The sequence below is a fragment of the Phaseolus vulgaris genome, chromosome 1, assembly GCF_051622355.1.
Source record: "Phaseolus vulgaris cultivar YP4 chromosome 1, ASM5162235v1, whole genome shotgun sequence".
Taxonomy (NCBI): Eukaryota; Viridiplantae; Streptophyta; class Magnoliopsida; order Fabales; family Fabaceae; genus Phaseolus; species Phaseolus vulgaris.
The window spans coordinates 6,338,059-6,358,716 of NC_143498.1; the positions used below are offsets into that span (position 1 = coordinate 6,338,059).

Genomic DNA, 20,658 nt, shown 5'->3' on the forward strand with positions numbered 1-20,658 from the left:
CTTGGGAACTCACATAATTTCCAATAGGAGCAAAGACAATCGATGTCAAATGGATATACAAAAACAAAGCTGAATTAAGAAGGAAATGTCGAAAAATGCAAAGCACGTTCAGTGGCGAAAGGCTACTCTCAAACAACAGGGGTGGATTATACAGAAGTTTTTGCACCAGTGACCAGATGGGATACAATTAGGAGTATTCTTGCAGTAGCTGCCCAGCAAGGTTGGTGTGTTTATCGACTCGACGTCAAAAGTGTTTTTCTATACGGTGAATTGAAAGAGGAAGTCTATATTGATCAACCTGAAGGGTATCTTAAAGTAAGGGAGGAAGACAAAGTCTATCGTTTTAAAAAGGCTTTCTATGGCTTAAAACAGGCGCCAAGAGCATGGTTAAGCAAAATTAAGAGTTACTTTACAAAGGAAGGGTTCAAGAAAAGTGACTATGATCACACCCTGTTCTTTAAGAAAACAGAAAACAATTTATTGGTGGTAAGTCTTCTATGTTGATGACTTGATTTTTACTGGAGGTGACGAGATATTGTGCGTAGAATTCAAGTCCTCAATGCAGAAAGAATTTGAAATGATGGACATGGGAAATAAGTATGGAAAGGAGTATGCAAAGGAGGTGTTGGAGCGTTTTAATATGGGGAACTATAACTCTGTCAAAAATCCAATAGTTCCAGGAACTACTGTTTCAAAGGAAGGTATTAAAAGAGGTGATGCAACACTCTACAAGCAACTTGTTGGCTGTCTAATGATCTTACGGTAACAAGACCTGATTTGATGTTTGTAGTGTGTTTGATTTCACGCTTTATGTCTGACCTTAAGGAAGAACATATGTTGATTGCCAAAAGAGTACTAAGATACGTAAAAGGAACACATGACTTTGGAGTGTTCTATGGGAGATCGTCAAAAATAAATTTGTTGGGATACACGGATAATGACTATGCTCGAGATGTAGATGACAGGAAGAGCACCTCTAGATATGTTTTCTTGCTAAATAGAGTTGTAGTTAGTTGGAGTTCACGAAAGCAAGACATTGTCACTCTTTCCTCAACCAAAGTTGAATATGTTGCAGTGAGTTCCTCTGCGTATCACTGTGTTTGGCTAAAAGGGATGTTGTGGGAATTAGGATTTGTAAATGGTGAATGCATAGACATTATGTGTGACAACAACTCAACGATTAAGTTATCTAAGAATCCAGTCATGCATCAGAGGACAAAACACATTGATGTTAGGTATCACTGCTTGCGAAACTCGTGTGAAACTAGTGTAATGAAGAAATCATGAAGCTGATTTTGTTGGAATAAATGATCAAGTTGCAGACATCATGACTAAGCCTATCACGTTGGATCACTTGGTGAAGCTCATGAATTTGCTTGGAGTTCGAATGATGAAAAGTTAAACAACAACATCAGTTTAAGGGAAGAAATTATGAATATTTGACAAAGTCTTAAGATGAATAAGTCAAGCTAGTTTTGCAGATTTTTTTTTTCAAGAGTGGTTTCTATTTTTTAGTTATTTGTTCTTATATTTCGATTTTTCGGTGGTGGTGGTAAGACTTCTATAAAAGTCCTTCTATTTTTATTTTTATTGTGGAAAATACAAAATATTTCTATTAAACGTCACTGGAATTCCACCGTAGCGCCTGAATTCACCGTTTCCAACTTCAATTTGCTTGAGTAATTTTTCGTTCGCACAAATTGCTTCAAATTCAGTTTACAAGATTGAATCAGAACCACCGAAAATTAATCACCATTCCAATAATCTTCTCCGTTCACTAATTTTAGGTCACCGGAAACTGCTATTTCCGTTCACCGATTCCGTTCGTCAGAATCCGCAAGAGTTCTAGTCACAAATCGCAAATAAAGAATTGCACCGATGCACGCCAATGAATTCGTTTTTGTTTCTGCCTTTTCAATATCGTGCCAAGAACTCCAGCAAAATTGATGAACACAATGGGAAAACGTAAATCGGAAAGTTGCACAAACAATCTGTTCACCTCTCTCACCAGCCAACACCTTTTGCACAACACGGTGAAGATAAAATAAATCACCGATCTACTTTTTCATTTCAGCTGCTTCTCCTATCAATTTCTGACCAAGCTTCGAGACATGAATCGGTTCAGATGGAGCAGAAGAGGATTTGAAAACTTCTGATATTACAAAATCGCGCCAAAAACTCAAGCAGAGAATCAACGTGGATGAAGACACATCAAGAATTCCACATAATTTTGAATAAGAAATCAAATTTGATATTCTCACCTCTACAGACTTCTTTTTACACCACAGAATATATTTTTGGAAAATTTCGAAAATTTTCAAAAATAAATTTTGGAGAAGATGATAATGAAAATCTAACTTTAAAGAAAATTGGTAATATGATCTAATAAAAAATTATGAACTCAAGAATGAAAAATAAAAGCACTCAAGACTCTAAAACAAAAATTGATTTTTCTTTTGAAGAAGTTCCACTAATAGAGTTTATGACAAATTTAAACTAAACATAATTCTAGACAAAATATTTATAATTTTAAAATTAAAATAACTCAATTATAAGAAAATTTCATCCAACAAAATTTAAAAAAACTCAAGAAAGTTCATTTTTTTTTATTCATGATAAAATATGTATTAACTTCTCATATTAGACAATGTCTTATCATTATTCTTCAATCAACAAATACCTACTTAAAGGACTATATGTAAAAATGACAATAGTTCAATGTATCCATTAATGTTTAGATATTTTATAATTAACGTCAGTTTAATCGATTCTACTCGCGTTTCTCTTTTTTCTTGTAGTCAAATTAGAATTCTAGACTATAATAATATCTCATTTAGGTCGACGGAAAGTTTGAAAACTAATCTCATGTTTGCAATACTAAATATTAGAAAAATATAAATCATGATGGCTTAAAAGCATTTATTTGTATTTAGTCAATTGTCTTAACCAATATTAATCATATAAATTATCACCTATTAATGAAATATTTAGAAGTGATAAATAATAATTTTGTAAACATATTTATATAATTGTTTAAAATATAAATTGTTTGAGTGTGCATGATAATGTTTGCAATTTATTATATATACTTTAACAAATATTTAGAAATGTGACAATGTAAAATTAAAAATCAATAAAAAATATATTAAAAATTACAATATAAAATATTTAAGTTAAAACTTAATATCTGCGAAAAGAGTTTTTTTTTTAATTTAAATATAATAAACTATCTGTAATCATCACTTAAACAAGAGAAAAATAGCACGCCTTCTGTCTTAAATCATCGCGTGTAATCATTACTTTTGCTTAATTACATCCAAAGCAGAAATTTTGGCCATTTTGCATGCAATTCATGTAACTATTTTAGAACGTAATACCATGTCCTTGTATCCCATAGTTCACTACAAAATACAAAATAATATAAACAAGTGAAACATCAAGGACAACCAAGTGTTTAGAAAAAAGGAGGATGCAAATAACTAGTCTTACCAGTAAATAGTTTCAACACTTAATTAGCTAGAGTTGGTTGTTTGATAGTCAGTCACTATTTCATCTTCTAGAAATAAAATAGGCTTTGGAGGTATTTCCAAGTCTTCAATATCCCCTTCAAGCATTTTCACTACTCTATTCATTGAGGGTCGATCATTTGGTTTTAGTTGTATACACCATAGTGCAACTATGATCATTTTCTTTGCTATTTTATTTTCCTCCTCTGTCACATCTCCGATATCTACGTCTTCCTCTTCCCGAATATAATCATGTATCCAAAGGGGAAAGTAAAGTTGACTTGAGTGATCTGCATGAGTATTTAGATTCTTCCTCTTACTTGCCATCTCCATCAATAACATTCCAAAGCTATAAACATTAGCCTTATAGGATATTCCTCCAATATTATTATAAAACAATTTTGGAGCCATATATCCAATGGTTCCTCTTGCTGCAGTCATTGTGACGATGCTATTATTTATTGGATATAACTTTGCCAATCCAAAGTCAGAAACCTTAGGGATGAAGTTTTCATCTAGTAAGATGTTATGGGGTTTGATGTCAAAATGCAAAATTTGCATCTCACACCCATGGTGGAGATAAGCAATCCCACGAGCCACTCCTATTGATATATTATATATCTTTTCATAGCTTAAATGTATATTTCTCTCTTTTGAGAGAATAAATTTATCAAGAGATCCATTGGGCATGAATTCATAGACAAGAGCACGCTTTGAGCCACTAACACAAAATCCAATTAACTTTACCACATTTTGATGATGTATCCTTCCAATGGTTGCAACTTCACTGATAAAATTTTGTCCATTTCCTTTGCATTTCCCTAACATTTTGATGGCGACATAAGGCCCACTACGCAACTTTGCCTTAAAGACATAGCCAAATCCTCCTTCGCCTAACTTATCTTTGAAACCTGCAGCCATCTTCTTAATTTCCTTGTATGAGTATCTAATATGTGCCAAACTATTTTGCTGAAGGTAATTTTCAATATTTTCATACATTGACATATGTCTTTTTCTCCATTTACGTATAAAAATAACAATTAAGAATGGCAACCCAAACAAAACTTTGTAAGCCCATAATATAGAGATATATATGAGAATATCGGCAAGAAGTTGTTACTTGAGTGATTATTACACTAATAATATAATGCAATAAAGTATATGAGAAAGTAAATTATCATTCATAAAATCCAAACTTTACTCATCTATTTACTTAGTAACATTACAAAAAGTGTAAATTTAATTATCAATAAATTTCTTTTTTAACGTTGCTATCTATGAATAAATTTTCCTGTAACATTAATGTGTTCTAAGACCTAATTCAGTGATGGTTGTAAAAAATGCAAACAATTTTTTTAAAATAATTTCTTTATTTAGTTTCTATAAACTTTTAATAATTATAATTTTGTTTCATGTGGATTGTCTATTTTATGGTGTACGTTGTAATGATGAAATAGAGACAATAATACACCTGTTTTGTAGAATGCAAAATGATTAGTAAGGATAAATGGATAGGAGTTGATTCGGTGTCATAATGATACTAAGTTTAACTATTAATAGTTTTACTCAGTTCACTTAGAGTTGTGGGTTAGATGTCAGCTGGTATACAACAGGCTCGTTTAAATTCCGTATTATGAAAATTTTGGAAAAAGAAACTAGTATCACAACTAATTTTGGTACGTAAATGGAACATGTTCGCAAATGGAGGCTGATTACTCTCTCATATTTTGTATAAAGGAGTTGAGTTGTATTATCTTTCAAATGTTTTATTTAACTTTATTAATTCTTTGCTAATACAAAAAATAAAAATAGATAAAAAATTCTCACCTTTTTCATATACTATTATTAGTTCTTCCAGTATTCCTGTATCACCCAAAAACGAAGGAAAATATCAATTTCAGAACTGTTAATCTCAATAAAAATATATGTTTGACATTTGGATTAGGATTACTCACCAACAGCATACGGGCATTTAAGCTTCTGGTTATAAGAGTCGAAATAGCCATAACTAGGGAAAAATAGACAATGTTTATGACATGCTAGTTTTATCCATGAAATCTCGAATCCATAGGCGAGTGCTGTGTGCATGGAAGAGTAGGAATGGTTATCGAAAGTGGAGAGAGAAGTGGGAGCAACAAGCTTTACCTCACACCCAATTTCTAAGTCCTCAGCTTTTAGGTCTCCACCAATTGCATATGCATACCCCTTCCCCTCCCACTTCACCCACTCTCCACTCTCCACATACTTCCCTTTCTCTTTCACCCAATCCTTACAATTCACAAACACTATATGCGAGAAACTCACAGATTTCCAATTAAAAATGGCACCTAGACCGGCTTGGTATTGATCCGAGTATAAAGTGTAAGTGTCAGAGAAATTGGAGCGAGAGAGGAAGCGGAGAGGAAGGGAGGAGAGGTTATGGTGTTGAAGAGCAGGATCAACCACTCTCACTGTGTAGTTCTTGTAGTTTATTGACTGCACATTATATTTTCCAGAGTACAGATACAACACCGTGACGTTATTCTCACAACCAAGCTCATACCTTTTCTCACCACACTCTTCTGGGTCGCCTTTTAATCGAAAAGGGTAATTGATGTTGGTGATTTTAGCACAGGAAGAAGAGGGGCAGCCACCATGAATTTTCCGGACAAGAAGTAGCAGTAGCACCATGAATGCCCTCTCTCTCCACATCATGTCCAAACTGTTTCTCATTTAATTCAAGTGCAAACAGATCGAAGTTAGATATTTATATATAACACAACACAGACCGAACTATATTTATAATTATGAAGGACCACGTTACTTAAAACGTGGTCTTTGACTCGGAGACCGCGTTTCTACATGGTTTCAAATATTCGTGAAATGCATGAATTCTGATTTAGATATTCGTGTAGTAATTCTGATTTCCTTTCTTGCTTTCTTCTTCATGTATTTTTCTGAAACATAATACATAAAGCAAGGTTTTGTTATGAATCTTTGCAATAATCCCGCAAGCTCATATTACTTGGAGAAAATTCTGGAATTGCGGTTATCTCTCCTCAACTCAATGGAGAAAATCCCTTCGCAAAAAGGGAAAATTGTGGTATTAAAGTTCACACCCTCCTAGTTAAGTTTGATCTTGTTGGTACTTATTCCACCATAACCCTCCAAGAAAAGGTTTGAGCATTTTGGAATGCTTTGACATTCTCAAACAAATTGAGTAAAGTATTGTTAGCACTCACATAGGTATTTTTTAATATAGCATATGATGACTTGAAATAGAGAATAATCTAGGGAATTTTTGTTTAAGGGTCACCTCTCCTAACTATACTTTCAATAAGTGATTGATAGATGTTATTTATTGACTTATTTTTCTACATGCCCTTTGTGACGTTATAGGTAAGTTTCAATATTAAGCCTCTAAGGCTCGGCCTGAGGCTAGTAGGATGTATGGTATTATAGGTAGGTTATGATCTATATAACGATAATTTGAATTGAATGGGAGTCAATTCTAGAAAAAATCCTACTATTATATATTATATATAATTGATGAGTCCCATTAATGTCTCCTAGACATTTAAGACAATTTAAGGAAAGAATAAAGTGTTAAAGTACGACCAAATACAAGAAATGGGGTGAATTGTTTTCACAATATTTTCGTAATATGGAGTCAACTTGAAATTTTAATAAAATCAATTAATTGATTTATCTGTTCAACTAATTATAAAAAGCACAACAAGTATATATTAAAAAATTAAACTAATTGTTATGAGAATTCAACCAATTGATTTAAATGCAAAAAGTAGAAGGTTATTAATTAAATAGATATATTGTAATTATTGTATTAACTATTCCTATTTTATCGAACCCAAGTTCTTTCTTTGACTAAAGAAACATTAACCACTAGACCAGACAAGTTCTTTAGTCATATTATCACTTTTATTATACTTATTATTATTAATATTATTAATATTGTTAGTATTGTTAATAATAACTATAATAAAAATCATGATAATACTAAAGAATTTGTGTGTGGTAGTGGTTAAATTTTCTTTGGTCACGGAAGGAACTTGGTTTTGAATCCCATCTATTGCAAATTTTATAGAGGACATGCACGTAGACGTCGTGGTCACGGAAACAACAATGAAGAAAGAGGACAAATGAACCAACAAAACTGGCGTGGACGAGGTCGTGATCTTGGTGGTCATTCACATCATTCAAATGTTGAATGTTACAATTGCAAGAAATATGGACACTATGCAAAGGAGTGTTATGCCAAGAAAAAAGTGGAAGAAAGTGCAAATTTAGTGGAGGAAGATGAGACAAAAGAGGGAGAAATTCTCATGATGGCCAATGAAGGTGTCATTTTGGATAGTGACATGGTATGGTATCTAGACATTGGTGCTAGTAATCATATGTGTGAGCACAAATATCTCTTTCTTGATATACAAGAGATAGAAGATGGACATGTGTCTTTTGGAGACTCAACAAAAGTTTCAATCATAGGTCGGAGAAAAATATGTTCTTCCCAAAAGGACAAAAAAGAATGCACTATGGAGGATGCTCATTATGTACTTGATTTGAAGAATAATATTCTTAGTATGGGACAATAGTTGGAGAAGGGTTATTCGGTTTCCATGAAAGACCAGATTTTGCACTTGAAGGACAAAAATGGACGAGTGCTTGCAAATGTGGAGATGGCGAATAATCGAATGTTCAAACTTAACTTAAAGAATACATTGTTGGAGAAGTCCTTTTGTGATGAAAAAAATTGAGATTGAAGATTTAAGAGAAAAATCAAGTAGTTTGAAAGAATTTTGCAATTTTCTGAATAATGAAAAAGCAAAATCTTCTAAATGAAAGGAGTGTCCTACTATCTCAATTGGAGAGTGTTGAAGAAAAATTTGGTAACCTGGAAAGAAGGTTTACAAAATTGGAAGAAAAATATATTGATATGGAGAAAGACAAAGAAAGTAGAGTCAATCAAGTTGAAGAACTCCATTTGTTACTTTTGGCACAAAAGGAAAAGGTGAATGAATTACAATCTAAATTAGAAATCCATTATAATTTTACAAATTCCCTTGAAGCTATCAAGAAGCTAAGGGTAGAACCAAAGGTGAATGACAAGTATCTTCCATCTTTTGTTAATACTTCAGATAGTATGATTGCAGGGTGCAGTAAAGTTGTTTGTGACAATAATGGTTTTGATTTGAGAAAAGACAATAAATGGAATGCTGTCAAGGCATCATCTGGAAGGGATATATGGTCTAATCATTATGTTCCAAGCTCATTGAAGCCGCAGTCTTTCTTAAATCCTTTTAATTCAAAGGGTGAAAGTGCAAAAGATTTTATTTGGGAGACTAAAAGTATTTCAATCCAGAACTCTGCATGGGTTGGTGCAGTGAAGAAGACTGAAGTTGCTTTGAATTCATAACAATGTGGTGACTGTTGGGAAAATATTGAAAATGTGGGTGATGACGATCAGAAAAAACAATCTGAATAAAGAATATGAAAGGTTTAAGAGAGGAATTGGTTAACATTAAACTCAAAGCAGTCATTAGTTTTATTTAGAAATTTGAATGGTCAATAATTATTAGCTTTAATCATAGTTTTGAATGTCATTTAAATTGTGATTTTAAATGTAATTTATAGTATAACTTTGATGAGAGAGAATGTAGAATTTGAAAAGTCTATTGTAAGACTATTTCCAAAAATTGTATTCTTATTTGAAAAGTAATAGTGAAATAAAAGTTTTATTCTCGGTTCATACTCGAAACTCAGAGATTCCCAATTTTCATAGGGTCTTAGACCGGCTTGGTATGGATGCGAGTAGTAAAAGGAAGTGTAAATGTAAGTGAGAAATTGGAGCGAGAGAGGAAACGGAGAGGAAGGGAGGAGAGATTATGGTGTTGAAGAGCAGGATCAACCACTCTCACCGTGTAGTTCTTGTAGTTTATTGCCTGCACATCATATTTTACAGAGTAAAGATACAACACCGTAACGTTATTCACACAACCAAGCTCATACCTTTTCAGACCACACTTTTCTGGGTCGCCTTTGAATCGAAAAGGGTAATTGATGTTGGTGATTTGACCACAGGAAGAAGAGGGGAAACCACCATGAATTTTCCAGACTAGAAGTAGCAGTACCACCATGAATGCTCTCTCTCTCCACATAATTTCCAAACTGTTTCTCATTGAATTCAATTGCAAACAAATCCAAGTTAGATATTTATATCTAAAACAACACACACTGAATATATACCTATGAAGGACAACATTTTTCCTTTTACAGAATTGTTTGAAGACGTATGATACTTAAAACGTAGACTTTGACTCAGAAACCGCGTTTCTATCTGGTTTCCACAACTCATTTTAATGAATACCAAATTTTAAATATTCGTAAAGTGCATGAATTCTGATTTATGTATTTAATCATGTAATGTACATTAATGGTGTTCTTTGAGTTTCTAAAACCATCCTAAATTGTTCTTTTTGGAAGCTTATATTTCGAAATATAATTTTAATGACTATAGAATTTGAGTCCCAAATAATGTTTGTTTGGTTAAGAAACTTTAACATGTGATTGGTACATATTGTTTTGGTGACTTTTTGCCCCAAAAAGGGCCTCATCTGTTTCCTCGTGTTAATTTCATGAACATATTCTTGTTGGACATGGGAGAAGAAAAGAGTGACGGTGGGCACCAAGTGTGGTAGCAGAAAAAAGCACTAACAATGCCTGACCTTTTCTGTATGTGTAAAAGGTCAAGGACAGAGAAAAACATATGGAAGCAATTCCACACACGTAACCCAAAATTCCACCATGTTTTTTAGCTTGTGCCTTGAAAAACTCAATAATTAAAAGTGCGTTTCCAAGAATTTGACGAAGTTACTCACCATTAACTAGTTGGTATTGGTAGATCACACTCTGTAAACTCACCAGATCACTCATCATCAAGGTTCATTGATAAAGGTGTATCCTAGCCATCACAACGTGTATAATAAAACATGTCCAAAAGATTCACACTTATTGTGAATCATTGACAACCTAATAGATGGTGTATTGGGGTACTAGATGTTGAGTTTCATGGACAACATAATATGCAGCAACCATGCAGCTATCTTCTTTCATGGTTTGTGTGCTGTCATATATACTTTTTTCTGGTTTTCTGCATAATCTGCAGCAATCTTTTATGTTGTATTGGGGTCTAGATGTTGAGTTTCATGGACACTTATTTAAATTAGAACTAAACTAGAATGAATCTGAATATGAAGACAAAACAACATTATGGTAGAAATATTTATTTTTTCCTTATTTTCTTTTCTAAAACATCATTCAAAATTTTCGGTGGTTATTGCATAATTAATTTCAGATGTATATTTCTTACGTAAAAATTAAAAATTGAAAGTTAGAATTATATTTTCCAAAAATCAATGACCCATCAAACAACTTTGTTCCGTTCTTGTTTATTATAAAAAAGTACTTTCAAAATTCGATTATATAAAAACCTTGAAAATTTTTGTTTTTTGAAATAAGAAATAAAGGTGAGAATTGGATTTTCTGTGAACCAAATTCTCATGTTAACATAAATGGTGCTATAAAAAAATTAAATTTCAAATAGTATTTTCTAAGAAATTAAATATGAAATGGTACTAATCATAGAATTAATTCTCAATCTCAAATGATATTTTCCAAGGAGTTAAATATCAAATGGTATTGTCCATATAATTAAATCGCTAGAGCGTTCCAGTTGGAGAAAAGAAGTCAACATTTAATATTTATTAAACACTATTCAAACTACTCTAAAGATAAAAAAAATGGTATATTTTAAAAATAATGAATAAATAACGAAAAAAAACATTTAGAATGATAAAAATATAATTTTGAGAAATATAAATAAAAAATATTTTTGTTGGGTCATGGGTCTGGGCTGACCTTGGGTCATTAAGGTAAGATTGTGATCTACATGGATAATATAAAGGAAATAGCATGAAATACGAGATCTGAATTTATTAGCATTAACCAGACAGTAAGAATCATAACGAAAGTCTTGAGGTTAAGACTGACTCCATATATACTGGGTAAAACCTCACACATAGAGAGATTAGAGATTAGGTCAAAAGCACACTTGTTCTTGGCTACCTTTAATGTTCTGGATTAAGGTCGTCCATTGGCCTGTCTAGAACATTTTGGTGCCCACCGTGGGACTAGGTAAATTGTTCCTACCTTCACAATATTTTCCTTATTTCACGTATGCTTATTTAAATGAGAGGAACGAGGCGAACAACAATGGAAGAAGAAGTTGGTGGAGCCCAGAATGAGGGATCTTCATCAGATACGATTCGTATGTTGATGGAAATGATGGAAACTATGAGGAGACAAAATGATGAGTGTGCAGAAGCGTTTAGAAGATCACAGGAGGAGACCAGACAAAGAATGGACTAGGCAATTAGAGGACAAGAGCGGTTACAAGTGCGAAATGAAGAGTTACAAAAGCGGGTAGATGAGCGAGTTGCTAGAAAGTGGGTGATGGAGAGGTAGAGTCAGATTTCCAACCATTTTCAGAAGATATCGTGAATGAACAAATTCTGGCAAATTATGTTTTCCCCAAAATTGGTTCATTTACAGGAATGCAGGATCTGAATGCTCATATAAAAACGTTCAGGGCACATATGTTAATTCATGGAGGTTCGGATGCTCTTCGATGAAAGGAAGGTATGGTGGATATAAATCTTCGAGCCATGTCTTACATTAAAGTGGAAGAATTTACTAAAAGGAAGAAGGAATAGGAAATGAGAGGTGAAGATGGGATGCGGTCAAAAGGTGAAAAGGCAGTAGTAAATTTTAGATCAAGCAATAACAATGGAGGTCTGATCAAAGTAAGGAGGGAGGATCGGTCATATGGAAGACCATATGGAGAAAGGAGACATACGAATGAAAGAAGGGAGGAGATACATGCATGGTACCCGCCAAAGTTGACAGCATCTCATAATGATTTCGCATTTGGAAACTTGAAAAAAAAAATAGTAACCCAATTGTTCTAACTTTAAAGATGTAAAGTATTTAATAGAGAAAAACAAGAGAAAAATATTGTAGATGTACTTCTACTTAAAAAAAGAAGGTGAATGTAAAACAAAACTTTATTATGCATCGTTAAATAGTATGCTTCACTAAAGGATCAATTACATATATACTTGTACATTAAATAATATTATAAAATAGAATAGAGATAAACAAAAGAGATCAGAGGTGAACAAAAGAGTAAAAGAAAGACAAATGATATGAGAATGAATATTAATTATTCATGGAATCAAAACAAATATATACAAGTAGTACACTCATTCTAGGTCTAGCTAAAAAGAGAAAGAATCAATCAATAAATACTAAAATCATAACAGAGAAAGACAAAATAAAGGTTATTTACCTCTATAAAGAGAAACAACTAAGAATTAGAAAAGACACCCAAATATTGATGAGACCCATCTTGGAACAAATACTCTTGAAAGATTGAGAGAACTTAAAGCTTTGGTATAAATGTCAACCAGTTGCTTTGTGGTGAAAATGGGAAGCAAATGGATGAGACACTTCTTTATTTTTTCTCTAACAACGTGACAATCTATTTCTATATGTTTCGTACGCTCGTAAAACACTGGATTTGTTGCAATGTATCTTGCCGAGTCATTTTCACAGTATAAAAGAAATGGTTGCTCAAAAGGAACTTTGAAATCTTGAAGAAGATAAGTTAGTCATTGAATTTCACATGTAATAGTGGTCATTGCCCTATATTCAGCTTCACAGGAACTCTTTGATATTGTTCCTTGCTTCTTTGCTTTTCAGGATATGAGAGAATTTCCAAGATACACACTAAAACTAGTCACTGATTGTCTTGAATCATTGTTGGTACCCCAATCACTATCACAAAAGGCTTTGTGATGAGCAGAAGTGTTGGAAGAGAAAAATAAACCAAGACTTGGAGCTCCTTTAAGATATATGGGAATTCTAATCGCTACAGTATAATGAGAAGTTGTAGGCTTAACAAGAAACTGAGAAAGTTGTTGCACAAAAATGTTATGTCAGGTCGGGTATTAGTGAGATATATAAGTCTTCCAATCAATCTTTTGTAGGCTTGAATATCTATGAAAGGAACACTTCCAGTAGAAGAGAATTTTTCATGATTATCAATAGTGAGTGCAGGTTTGTAAGCTAAAAGACCTGCATCTGTTAATAATTCCAATGCATATTTCCTTTGATTCACCATTATTCCTTTCTTACTTCTTACTACTTCTAGACCAAAAAAATATCTTAAATCCCCAAGACATCGACTTGTTCTCTAATTTGGGAGAAGGAAGTTTGAAAAGTCACACTATCAAGATCTGATACTTGATAATCGATGCAAATACCTCATACGACATTCTCCTGAGAAGATTATTCTTAAACAACCTAGAAGCTATAGTTTCAACATGGCACTTAATAGTGAAGTTCCCTTATGCATCCGGAGACATCATCACGATCCACGTCAATTAAAGAACCATGGGAGAATGCTACTTTGTCATCTTGAGAATTGCACCCTTATATCCTAGTTGAGATTTCCAAACGACATATGATTGACCTCAATCCTTGAATAAATGATGATGTAAGGATCAAGCTCGACGAAGACACAACCACCATTTGATTAAGGCACAAAGGGCAAGAAACAAGGATATGGACCAACCTCATAGAATCTGAGGCAAGATGATATATTGGGTCCTAATTCAAAATGCTAACTTATTCACATGGACAATCGAAAACATGCCAGGGGTAGACCCTGAGGTGATCTTGCACAAGTTATTTGTGTATAAGGAAGCTTGCCAGGATTGCAAAAGAAGACAAAATTAGGGGATGAGAAGTGAAAAGTTGTCGAAGAGGAGGTTGAGAAGCCTATCAATGCTAAATTTATATGAGAAACACGATACACAACATGGTTAGAAAACATAGTTATGGTAAACAAAGTCAGTAAAAAATTGAGAATGTGTACAAAGTATATGGATATCAACAAGGCATATCCTAAAGATATTTATCCCTTACAAAGTATAGACTACAAGACACAAGGTCCTCAACTTCCTAAACGCCTACTCAATATAACCAAATATAAATGCACTCAAAAAATGAGAAAAAGATGATTTCTATGATCAACAACGCCAACTATTTTTCTCCAAGTTTGATTCAACTTTGTCCGAGTAAACAACATCAATTTTTCCAAAAACTTATGCAACCGAAATGGATGTTCTTGCAACTCCCACATCTGATGCAAAATTGATCGTAATGTTGTAACCCACAACTATTGAAACAAAGACTTATTCCTAAACATGTTTGTGATATTAGTCACAAAGATATTTACAACACTAGTTAATCAATATATATCATTAAGCTTTATTGGATTATGAATGTTGTAAATGTTGGCTTGTCCTTTTTTGTTTTTCATTAAACTAAGGACATTCATTAATTTTCTCTTATTTTTTTATTATTACTATTTATTCTTATTAGTTTATCATTATTCTTATATGACAAAGAGGCCACAAATTCTTACTCAATACCCGCTGCTCGAAATCTTGAATCTATACGAGCACCAATTGTTATTTATTCAAGCTTTAATAGCGTAGGTTTAAGTTACAACACCAAGAAATGACTTCTTTTCAATGTGGCGAGGAACTGACTCAAGTAGGGATCATAACAAGACAATCAACATGGTGGGAGAAAGCTTCAATTGAAATGCAAATTGTAGAAGAATTACCAATTTGTGGATGTAGCCTCAGTCAAACAATATTTAATGGTATGGTGTTTTATGAATGAATAATATTTAATGTTCTATTAATTTATTAATTTATTTTGATAAAGTCAATAATATATATTACCATATATTTGAATATTTTAATTATATTCAAGTGTTATTAATAAACATTTTATATTGAATAGGAAAAAAGTTCCTTCAATTCAGTAACCAATTGGAGTGCATTCATGCATACTTTTCGATTCATGCATACAGTGAATATGTGGATTTGAGAGGCTAGTTCATAGATTTAGGGTATGACTAATTTGTAGATGTATGACTAATTTCTTACCCTAAAAGTTGTTATTTATCTAAATCATATTCCAATCTATGTATACTAGTAGCTAACAATTTCATGAAATTTTTTATTAACACTAAAAAAATTAAATTAAATGAATTATTTGGTGATCCAATCCTTATTCAAAACTTTATCTATAAAATTGTCTTTGTTCAAAAACCTATTCAAACAAAATACATATGGCTCACATAAGAATCCAAAAAGAACTTAGTACAACCCACAACCATTATTGGAGGCTTGCCTATATGCTACATATGCAACATACCACAGTGGTAAGCAACAGTAGAAAAAATAAGACTATAATGCGGCTCTGTATATAGATTTCACATAAGATTTCAAATAGTTTTACAAGTTTTAATTTATTAAAATATATAACTCATTTGAATCAAATTAGAGTGACTAAATCTATAATAATAATTTAGGTCGATCTAAATTTTGAAAACTAAATTCATGTTTACAATAATTAATATTAGAAAACTATAAATTATATATGAAGCCTTAAAAATTTATTTTGTATTTAATCAATTGTCTTAACCAATATTAATCAAATAAATTATGAATTATTAATGAAATATATAGAACAGATAAATAATAATTTTGTAAACATATTTAATTAAATCAAATCAACCTAACATGTTTAAAATATAAATTGTTTGAATGTACATGACAATTTTTGTAATTATTATATTTATTTTGACAAATATACATAAATGTGACAACTCATATTGATTTTTTAAAAAATTAAAAATTAATAACAAATATATTAAAATTTACAATATGAAATTTAAGTTAAATCCATTTACACTACAAGAAAATCATGAAATATAAACCAATTTTAGAGACAAAAAGTAATTAGTTACTATTGTGACTAAATTAGAGACCATTTTAGAGACTAAATTTTTGTTTTTGTTTTTAAATTATTTTATATTATTATTAAATAGTTTCTAAATTAGTATCTAATTAACTACTAAGATTTGAACTACCAATAATTTGGATTCTAAATTTGGACAGATATAAAGGAATTTGCATGAATACCTCTCGATGCAAACCACCAGTTTCTGGGAAAATGGAAATAAACGTAGATCGAAGCTATGAATTATCATTCACTAAATATTGTCACATGAAAGTAGGGTAGTCTATAAGGATTAAACTCTACGTAGGTATTTGACTTTTCTTCTTGTAATACATCCAAAGCATAATTTTTGGCCATTTTGCATGCAATTTATGTAACTATTTTAGAATATAATAACATGTCCTTGTATCCCATAGTTCACTACAAAATACAAAATAATATAAACAAGTGACATAGACAACCAAGTGTTTAGAATAAGAAGATGGATGCAAATAACTACTCCTGTGCATAGTGGAATAGTATATATTTTACTAGTAAATAATTTCAACATTGAATATATGTCACTGTTTCATTTGGAAATAGAATAGGTTTTGGAGGTATTTCCAAGTCTTCAATATCTCCTTCAAGCATTTCCACTACTCTCTTCATTGAGGGTCGATCATTTGGTTTTAGTTGTATACACCATAGTGCAACTATGATCATTTTCTTTGCTATTTTATTTTCCTCCTCTGTCACATCTCCGATATCTACATCATCCTCTTCCTGAATATGATCATGTATCCAAAGGGGAAAGTAAAGTTGACTTGAGTGATCTGCATGAGTATTTAGATTCTTCCTCTTACTTGCCATCTCCATCAATAACATTCCAAAGCTATAAACATCAGCCTTATAGGATATTCCTCCAATATTATTATAAAACAATTCTGGAGCCATATATCCAATGATTGCTCTTGCTGCAGTCATTGTAACGATGCTATTATCTATTGGATATAACTTTGCCAATCCAAAGTCAGAAACCTTAGGGATGAAGTTTTCATCTAGTAAGATGTTATGAGGTTTGATGTCAAAATGCAAAATTTGCATCTCACACCCATGGTGGAGATAAGCAATCCCACGAGCCACTCCTATTGATATATTATATATCTTTTCATAGCTTAAATGTATATTTCTCTCTTTTGAGAAAATAAATTTATCAAGAGATCCATTGGGCATGAATTCATAGACAAGAGCACGCTTTGAGCCACTAACACAAAATCCAATTAACTTTACCACATTTTGATGATGTATCATTCCAATGGTTGCAACTTCACTGATAAAATCTTGCACATTTCCTTTAGATTTGGCCAATATTTTGATGGCCACAAAAGGTCCGCTGCGCAACTTTGCCTTAAAGACTGAGCCAAATCCTCCTTCACCTAACTTCACTTTGAAACCTGCAACCATCTTCTTGATTTCCTTGTATGAATATATAATAGGTGCCAAGCAATTTTGTTCAAGGTAATTTTCAATATTTTCATACATTGACATATGTCTTTTTCTCCATTTACATATAAAAATAACAATTAAGAATGGCAATCCAAACAAAGCTTTGTAAGCCCATACTATAAGAATAGTTTGTCCGACTGCAAGACATTTTTACTTGGTGATTACAGTGGTATTGTAAAATGAAATAAATTATTTGTTAAAGTAATTTTTCGTTCACAAAATCCAAACTTTACACATCCATAGTAACATTACACAAAAAGAGTAAATTTAATGTCTACCACAAACAATTATCAATACCATTTTTGACATTGCTATCTATAAAATTGTATATAACATTAATATTTCCTAAGACCTAATCCAGATGGTTGTAAAAAAATACAAATAGTTTTTAAAAATAATTTCTTTAGTTTCTATAAACTTTTTAAATTCAATTTGTGTTCCTCTAACCTCTTTAACATATTGAAAATCACAATTTTTTATCTTTAAGGTAATTAACATTTAATATCGATTATAAACCTTTATTTATATCACTTTGAGGATTAAAATTTTGAATTTTTAAATTAGATGAAGAAAATATGAGAAACTTTTGGACAAATTAAAATTGAATTTTTAAAATGTGGAGAACATAACTAAAACATAGGTAAATTAAGATGATAAAATATCAATTTTAGAATCATGTTCATCTCACTAAAAAATGAGTGACACGATAGGCTCAAATCTCAACTAGAATAAACTCTTAGTGACTTTGATGTCATATAAGGATAATGAGTTTAAGTTTAACTCCACTTCACAAAGTTGGTTTAATAAGGTGAGGTTTACGATCACTTATATACTATAATTTGGTCTTATATCTATTCGATGTGAGATCTTCAATAATTTGGTTAAAATTTATTATCAAATGTCCAAAACAATGGTTAAAACACAATCATCATTGAAAATAGAAAATGATGATGGTTACAACGTATAATTATCATCACGTGTCTCTTAATATATAGAAATCATGCCAACACAAATAGTGTCATTTTGTAACTTTTAATGTTTTCTTCTTCTCCGTTGTGTTGCTCCCACCATCGCCACTCCTTTGCATTTGACCTAGTAAGAAAATTTTATTTTTATGTCTTTTACAATTAGATATTTGCTTTCGCTAAGTTTTTCTCATGTACGAATGATGGAGAAAGAGGATGTCTAGAGCTAGGGAACAAAAAGGAAAGTGAGACCTCATATTTCTTTATACATTTTTCTTTAAACTCTAACGAGTATGATATGTGGAAAATCTTCCTATGTTGGGGAAGAGTTACTGGAATGTTCATAAATAGGAAACTAAATGGGAGAGGACAAAGATATTACTTGGTGATATTTGTAGAGGTTGGTAATGAAGTAGAAATAGAAAACAAGTAGACGCAATTTGGATAGCAAGCATGAAAAATCACGTTGGTTAACCAAAATACAACAGGTTTGAAAAAAAAAAAAACAACCAGAACAAGAATGAAGGGATAAACATAGAGCAAAAAATTGAAAGAACAACAAAATGGGTGAAAATGAGCAATACTTTACTTATGCACAAGCGGTAAAATGTGACACTAAGAAGGAAGGTAAAAAAGATGCAATGGAAGGAATATCGTTACAAGTGTAAGAGAATGAGAAGATGTGGATAAATAGAAGTTTTGAAGTTAGACTACATGATGTGAGTAAGATGGATCTGCTAAATGAAAACTTTATCCAAGGTGTCATAATAAGATATTTAAGGAATAATCAAGTGAATCTCTCACCTGATAATGAAATGAATATATATAAACAATTGAAGAACATAATGAATGATTTCAAGCATGTTTGATTCTTCTTGGTCATCTCAAGAAACATCGAGAAATAAGATCATATAGGTGTGGTGTAGAGGCATACCACTATCCTTATGGGGCATCAAATGCTTCAAAAGGATTGTGGTTATCATTGGAATGTTCATCACAATAAACAAATGTTTTTGACTCTTGGAAAGTGTTAAAGTATGCAAGATTGTATGTATGTTTAGCAATTAGGAGTTTCACTATGATGTATTGGAAAATCAAAGTCAACTATTCAATTATCAAGTGTTGTGGGAAGAGGATATCTCACTACAACAACAACCAAGAAGGAACACAAATTAAAATATTGGGGGAACAAACCTATGGAAGACAAATCATTGTTAGCAACAATAGATGGGATTAAAACAAATTCATTAGAGTCAGAATGTTGAAAAATTAATTATCTTGATATAGGATATACACAGGGTAATGGGGAACAAACCACAATGGAGGTATCAAACATTAAAAGGTCGACCACCAAAGAGAGCGACGAGAAGATGACAGGGTCGTTACCAAGGGGTGATCAAATTTTATATCGTCCTTACTTTCCTTCTTTTATTTTTGCGTTGCATGTGACATTTTGACTTCCCTGACTTCTTCATACCATTTCTCTCATTATGATTGATATTGTCAAGTACTTCCTCCTATGAGTTCACCATTTTTTCCTTCATGGATTTATTCTTCTGCTTTATTTCGAAACTTTTGATTTTTGTACATTTTCACTTTGACTACTCCATGAATTACTTGTCCAATAAGGTTCTCAAGAAATCATTTTTGTTAGATTTCCTTTCCAAATACCACACTTGTACGTTGAAACCCCCAATGATGAAATTTCTTCTTCCATTTATACTTGATAAACAATATCATTGATTTTCGTCTTTTTATTAATTTTT

General features: G+C 32.0%; 3 protein-coding genes and 1 pseudogene across 3 annotated transcripts; 1 reads left to right on the forward strand and 3 right to left on the reverse strand.

The window, feature by feature from the left end:
* Window positions 1-559: 559 nt before the first annotated feature.
* On the forward strand, window positions 560-1,287 carry LOC137815358 (secreted RxLR effector protein 161 pseudogene; annotated as a pseudogene).
* Window positions 1,288-3,231: 1,944 nt separating this feature from the next.
* On the reverse strand, window positions 3,232-6,871 carry LOC137813293 (rust resistance kinase Lr10-like). The gene is made up of 2 exons (XM_068615419.2): window positions 5,479-6,871; window positions 3,232-4,587 (listed from the first exon to the last, which is right to left on the reverse strand). The coding sequence occupies exons 1-2, from the start codon at window positions 6,216-6,218 to the stop codon at window positions 3,513-3,515; spliced, it is 1,815 nt and encodes a 604-aa protein (XP_068471520.2). The 5' UTR covers window positions 6,219-6,871; the 3' UTR covers window positions 3,232-3,512.
* Window positions 6,872-9,289: 2,418 nt separating this feature from the next.
* LOC150029478 (uncharacterized) lies at window positions 9,290-9,640 on the reverse strand. Its single transcript, XM_090303307.1, has one exon. It carries the CDS (start codon window positions 9,638-9,640, stop codon window positions 9,290-9,292), a length of 351 nt encoding a protein of 116 aa, XP_090159433.1.
* A 7,345-nt stretch (window positions 9,641-16,985) lies between these two features.
* On the reverse strand, window positions 16,986-18,010 carry LOC137815359 (rust resistance kinase Lr10). Its single transcript, XM_068618503.2, has one exon. It carries the CDS (start codon window positions 17,967-17,969, stop codon window positions 16,986-16,988), a length of 984 nt encoding a protein of 327 aa, XP_068474604.1. The 5' UTR covers window positions 17,970-18,010.
* Window positions 18,011-20,658: the final 2,648 nt, after the last annotated feature.